The sequence below is a fragment of the Miscanthus floridulus genome, chromosome 6, assembly GCF_019320115.1.
Source record: "Miscanthus floridulus cultivar M001 chromosome 6, ASM1932011v1, whole genome shotgun sequence".
Lineage (NCBI taxonomy): Eukaryota > Viridiplantae > Streptophyta > Magnoliopsida > Poales > Poaceae > Miscanthus > Miscanthus floridulus.
The window spans coordinates 45926225-45931889 of record NC_089585.1 but is presented as its reverse complement, the minus strand read 5'-3'; the positions used below and the strand labels follow the sequence as shown (position 1 = coordinate 45931889).

At 45.0% G+C, this 5665-nt stretch overlaps 1 protein-coding gene across 2 annotated transcripts; it reads left to right on the top strand.

Annotated features, from left to right (window-relative positions):
- The first annotated feature begins 1134 nt into the window (after positions 1 to 1134).
- On the top strand, positions 1135 to 5033 carry LOC136458206 (pto-interacting protein 1-like). 2 transcript variants are annotated; one of them, XM_066458189.1, is made up of 8 exons: positions 1135 to 1373; positions 1979 to 2082; positions 3013 to 3263; positions 3341 to 3467; positions 3665 to 3938; positions 4018 to 4150; positions 4252 to 4338; positions 4560 to 5033. In XM_066458189.1, the coding sequence occupies exons 2-8, from the start codon at positions 1989 to 1991 to the stop codon at positions 4725 to 4727; spliced, it is 1134 nt and encodes a 377-aa protein (XP_066314286.1). In that variant the 5' UTR covers positions 1135 to 1373; positions 1979 to 1988; the 3' UTR covers positions 4728 to 5033. The 2 variants fall into 2 exon arrangements, with proteins under 2 accessions (XP_066314286.1, XP_066314285.1); XM_066458188.1 differs by having other exon boundaries at positions 1974 to 2082.
- The last annotated feature ends 632 nt before the right edge of the window (positions 5034 to 5665 follow it).

The following is a 5665-nucleotide window of genomic DNA, read 5'->3' as shown; positions in this document are numbered from 1 at the left end:
ACTGTTCATGCTGGAAATTACTGTTTATGCTGAAATGTTGTGAGAGAAAAACAATGCTTCGGCTGAAAAAAAAAAGCGAAACCACCCAGCCGAACACTCCCTAAGCTTTTGCTTTCTTTCTTTCTTTGAAATCCCAAGAGGCATTCTAAAGAAAATAGAGTATCTTAGATCAAACTTTTTCCGGCAATATGACCAACATAAAAAAAGTAGACTTGCCGTGTGGTCTATTATTTCCTAACCAAAAGAATGGGCAGGTTTGGATATACAGAACTTGGATTTACAGAATAAACATCGATACAACAAATAATTACCAGGATGAGCACATGAAGGCCTCATTTGGATGTAGTCGGATTCGCATCAATCTACATGTGTTGGGATGGATTGGAGTGTAACTTAAACTAAATTACACCTCAATCCACCCCAATTAGGGACGAAAATGGATCGGATACGAACGGATATCACTGATATTATATTTGTTTTCATATTTCTGTTCGGATTCGGATTCGAATACGGATAGTGTCAGGCATGCCAGATAGGATATGATTGGATATCGACATTATAAATATGCGATTTAAGTATTCGGATACGGATACGGTATCGAATGTTGAATATCCGGACTCGGATACGGACAGATTTGAACCCCTCTAAACGGATTCGGTCTCGAATACGGTCGGAAAATATCCGTACCGTTGTGGATTGAGGTGAATCCGATAACGTCCCAACAAGGACGAAGGTGTAAAAAGGCATGTAAAATTGTGGATAACTTACTATACTACAAACAATAATTTAAAGTTTCAAACTGGATGAGGAAAAAGCGAGGGATAAATGCTTTCCATTTTTCTATCAAACTTTAGCTTTTGTTTTTATTACGTACTTCTATAGATAGAAGGCTGGAGTTGTGTTGGTACATCCACGACAGCAGGTAGCCAGGTGCCAGATCAGCAGTAGTAAACGTTGCATGTATGTACGGGCAACGGGCATAGCAGGTGAGGTGACAAGAATAGCAAAGCGAAGAGGGGTGTGTGCTGTGTGCTGTGTGCATTCCAGTTGGCGAGTGGTGGTGGAAGCCGAGGCGAGGAAGGGACGGACGGACGGACTGGACGGGAACGGGAATAATAAAAACGGAACGGAAACGGCAACAAGTAAGCCAGGCCAGGCATTCCACAGCAGAGGAGAAGAAGGGGAAGGAAGGGCGTCGAGGGAAGGCCTCCGCGTCGTGTCCCTTCCTCTTCCTCCTCCTCCTCCTCCTCATCCCCTCCTCTCACCAGCACCCCAGCCATCAGCACAGCACTCCCCTCGCATTGTTCTTGATCCCATCCGGTACTACGATTCTCGCTCCCCCAAGATCAAAGGTCGGAGAAGAAGGAAGAAAGGTAGTTATCGCCGCCTCTCTTGTTGCTTTTTTTTCTTAATTGACTTGGCATGTAAAAATTTTAAATCGCACATGCCAACTGGTGAACTCCGTCGGATTTTATCCTTTTCTCTCAAGACTTTTGGGTTGTTCTTGTATACCCTCCTTGTTCGTGCTTGTTAAGAAATTGGTCGCCGCCGGCTTGGTCTCTCGATCCTCGATCTCGCCGGATAAGTAGACGGTAACCGTTCAGTTTGGTTCTTGAAGCGGTGATAGAGCATATTCGGTCTCAACGTACGTTTTCCTCTTTATTTCCTTGCCTTTCGTCTCAACGTACGTTTTCCTACTGATTGGTGCTAAAGAAAAACTCCGATTAAATTCATCACATATTCGCATGGCAAATTCCGTCAGTCCATCTCTATCTTCTCGTTTTCTTCAGCGCCCGTACGCAAATGCCGTATCTTACAAATATTACCGCGAGACATTCTGAAATCTATCGATATTTTTTTTAGTGCGTGGACATGCAGACAGTTTTCAGTTTCAATAAATGTGTGAAATGCAAATGTTTGGCGCGTTCTTGGTTCGATACAGGAGTCATGTAAATGTCTATGTGTTATGCAAGGTTAGGGAGCCGGCCATGGGATGCTTTTCATGCTGCTGCGTGGCCGATGACGACGACATTGGCAGGAGGAAGAAGCATGACGACGCCTATGTTCCTATCCCTGCTCAAGGTTGCCACTTCTCTCTCTCTCTCTTCTTTTCATCACTTCTTGTCATGGTAACAACGATTAATTTGTGAATTTCAGTAAAAAAAAAAGTTAATTGTGTGATACAATCAAGGCACTGATTTTCACAAAACGTGGATGGCACTACCTGATCGAACAATGCAAAGGGGATGGTGTTCTGTCTGTCTTCCAACAATTTATTATGTTCGCAGAAAATTCTTTGGCATAAGAAATGCAACTACCTGTCTGACATTAGCTTACCCAGCTTTCTGCCTTTCTTAAAGAAAGGGGGGACATAATAAACATGCCACTCAACTGTACTCGGTCGTCCACCTAAATTTGTTACTACATTGACATAAACATGTTTATCATTGCATTATTCGAAGAACTTTATTTTCTTTCCATAGTTACAGTCGTCGTCTTCAGTACATTGCATTATTTTGCTAAGAAAAGCTATTCTATAGAACCAGCATGCTAACAATTCTTCGTGAACATGAGGTTTTATGTATGATCTCTGTTTCGTCTTTCCTGAATCCTTATTACCTCTTTGAGTGAATTTCTGTATCCTTATTCGATATAGTTTTTGACACGACTAAATATGATTTACTTCACTGAAAACCTGTCCTGGTGTGTCAAATAGTGGATCCAAAAGAGCCGGGTGAATTGATTGCTGAATGTTGTACTGAACTCTGCAATGTGATTGCCAACTATTTTGACTCTGGTGGTACTAAGGGTTTTGTTGTGTACCCTGTGGTACAAAAATCCTGTTCCCCTGAACATACAAGATACTGTTTTAGTTATTTTCCAGGTTTGGTTCCATGGAAACATAAAGATATATGAGTGAAGTTAAACAAGCATTTATCATGCTTACTAGTACCACAAATGGGGTTTCCTGAGCACATATCGTTATTTTCATTTCTTTTTTCCCGTATGCAGTTGATAACTTTGGACCTAGCCGGCCCCCAGCCCCAACCCCTGTCGTCCCCACAGGCAGAGCTCAGCCAATTGCAGTACCGCCCATTCACCTGGAAGAGTTGAAGGAAATTACAAAGAACTTCAGCAGTGATGCACTCATTGGCGAGGGCTCATATGCCAGAGTCTATTTTGGTGTACTGAAAGATGGGACGAAATCTGCAGTGAAGAAGCTTGACTCCAGCAAACAGCCTGATCAAGAATTCCTTGTGCAGGTTGTGCCACCTTTACTTCTCTCATATAATGTTTCCTCGTCCAGATGCTCCAGTTCTCACTCCCATTTCCTTTGCAGGTTTCAGCTGTCTCAAGATTGAAGCATGAGAATGTTGTCCAACTCGTCGGATACTGTGCCGAAGGGAGCACCCGCGTTCTGGCTTATGAGTATGCAACAAGGGGATCATTGCATGATATCCTCCACGGTAGGGAGCAAGTCTTCCATCTCCTTCCATAAGCTCAGTGTTTTTATCATTTTCATTGCTTGTGAAAACATTTATCTAGCTCCATAAGGTACTATTTGCAGTTGCCCCCATGCTAACTACTATGAACCTGTCGCTGATGCCTAATCCAATCAAGCCTGCTGAGTTTGGGCTGATGTGTGACTGATCCATGTCCACAGGTAAAAAGGGTGTCAAGGGAGCTCAGCCAGGGCCAGTCCTGTCATGGATGCAGCGAGCAAGGATTGCCGTAAGTGCGGCTCGTGGGCTCGAGTTCCTCCACGAGAAGGCGGACCCTCGAGTGGTCCACCGTGACATCAAGTCCAGCAACATACTGCTCTTTGACCATGACGTTGCAAAGATCGGAGACTTTGACATCTCAAACCAGGCCCCTGACATGGCTGCGCGCCTCCACTCTACTCGTGTTCTTGGCACCTTTGGCTACCATGCACCAGAGTATGCATCCCAAATGTGCTTTCATCTTCAGTTAGGATTTGGGAACACTCTTTTACCTTTTTCTCTTGGGGGTTTTCAGATATGCCATGACTGGACAGCTTAGCACGAAGAGTGATGTTTACAGCTTTGGAGTTGTGCTGCTGGAGCTTTTAACCGGTCGCAAGCCAGTTGACCACACACTGCCCCGTGGCCAGCAGAGCCTTGTGACATGGGTATGGGCCTTTCCATTTACCTGGGAATTTTTTCTATGTTTTTGACGAGGATGAAAGGCATGAAGCTATTTAAGCAACTAAATTCTTGGTTATATATGAAGGCTACACCGAGGCTTAGTGAAGACAAGGTGAGGCAATGCGTGGATCCAAGGCTCGGAGATGAATACCCTCCAAAGGCTGTAGCCAAGGTAAATATTATTAATCTTATTTCCATGTAAACCTGAAAGTGGAATTTCACAACGTAACACTTAATCCTGCTCCGAAAGCACTGCAAGAGAGTACTGTCATTGAAAAACTTTGTTTCAAAAGTGGTTACAGTATGTGGTTTGGATGGACAAAAGATAAACACAAATCTTGATGATATGATTCTTACCATGTTACCCATGTTTTGTTTTTGTATGTACACCAGATGGCTGCTGTGGCCGCCCTGTGCGTGCAGTACGAGGGTGAGTTCCGCCCCAACATGAGCATCGTCGTCAAGGCCCTGAACCCCTTGCTGCACAGCCGGCCCGGCAACCGCCCTTCTGCCTCGTCGGCCTCCCCCGCTGCTGCAGCAGCAGAGCGATCTGGACTGTGATTCCTCATCACCAACGATGGCCATGGTCCTGTGTGTGACGTGACGACTTTGGGCTCAGGAAGAAGACCGTCTTGTGGAGCGTTGGGTTGCTGTGTCATGACTGTTAAGTCTTGGCGCCGAGAAGAGCTTTGCCATGCTCATGCCACTGTGTATGTGGCTTGTGCTGTACATTGTTTGTAAGCGATGTCCCCTGCTTGTGTGCCCTGTCATCAACCCGTTCTAGAAAATGGTGTGCGATGGATCATGGATGGATGATACCAACTGTTTGGTCTCTTTTGGAATGCAAAAATGCAGCACTTGGCTTCCTATGTGCACTGCAGATCCTCTTTAGTGCTCTGTTACCGCAAACTAGGTGTATATCTCTTTTGGAATGCAAAAATGCAGCACTTGGCTTACTATGTGCAGATCCTCTTTGCTGTTCTGTTACTACAAACTCGGAGTATTATAACTATGATGGCAGCCGGTATATGTAACAGTGGAAGCAGCCGGTAAATTGGACTTGCAGTTGTAGTTTATGGGGAATGGCGAGTGTGTATAGCAGAAAAACATGCAAAAGAGGGCAGGACAGGAGCAGCACCTGGACTCGATGTCCTATTAGCGGCATCCAGATAGAACCAAAACTGAATTCCATTTCAATCATTATAGCTATCGTATCGACAACACAAAATGTTCTCTCAGACAGCCACTGCCCACGGGAGGGGCACAGCACACTGCAGGCTTGTTCCTAACATGGACGCATGTCTGAAACACATAACCATCACAAAGATCGAATAACCCTCCAAATGTTGATTGAGACGAATAAGAAGAAGTGGCCTCTCCACCTAGGGAAGCTGCATATCTATGGTTCAGCATCAGCTTGGTCACCGGCGGCGTCAGGATATGATTCAGATGGTGGTGCTATGTCCTCCAGCATGCTCAGCAACTCGGGGTCGGGGGAA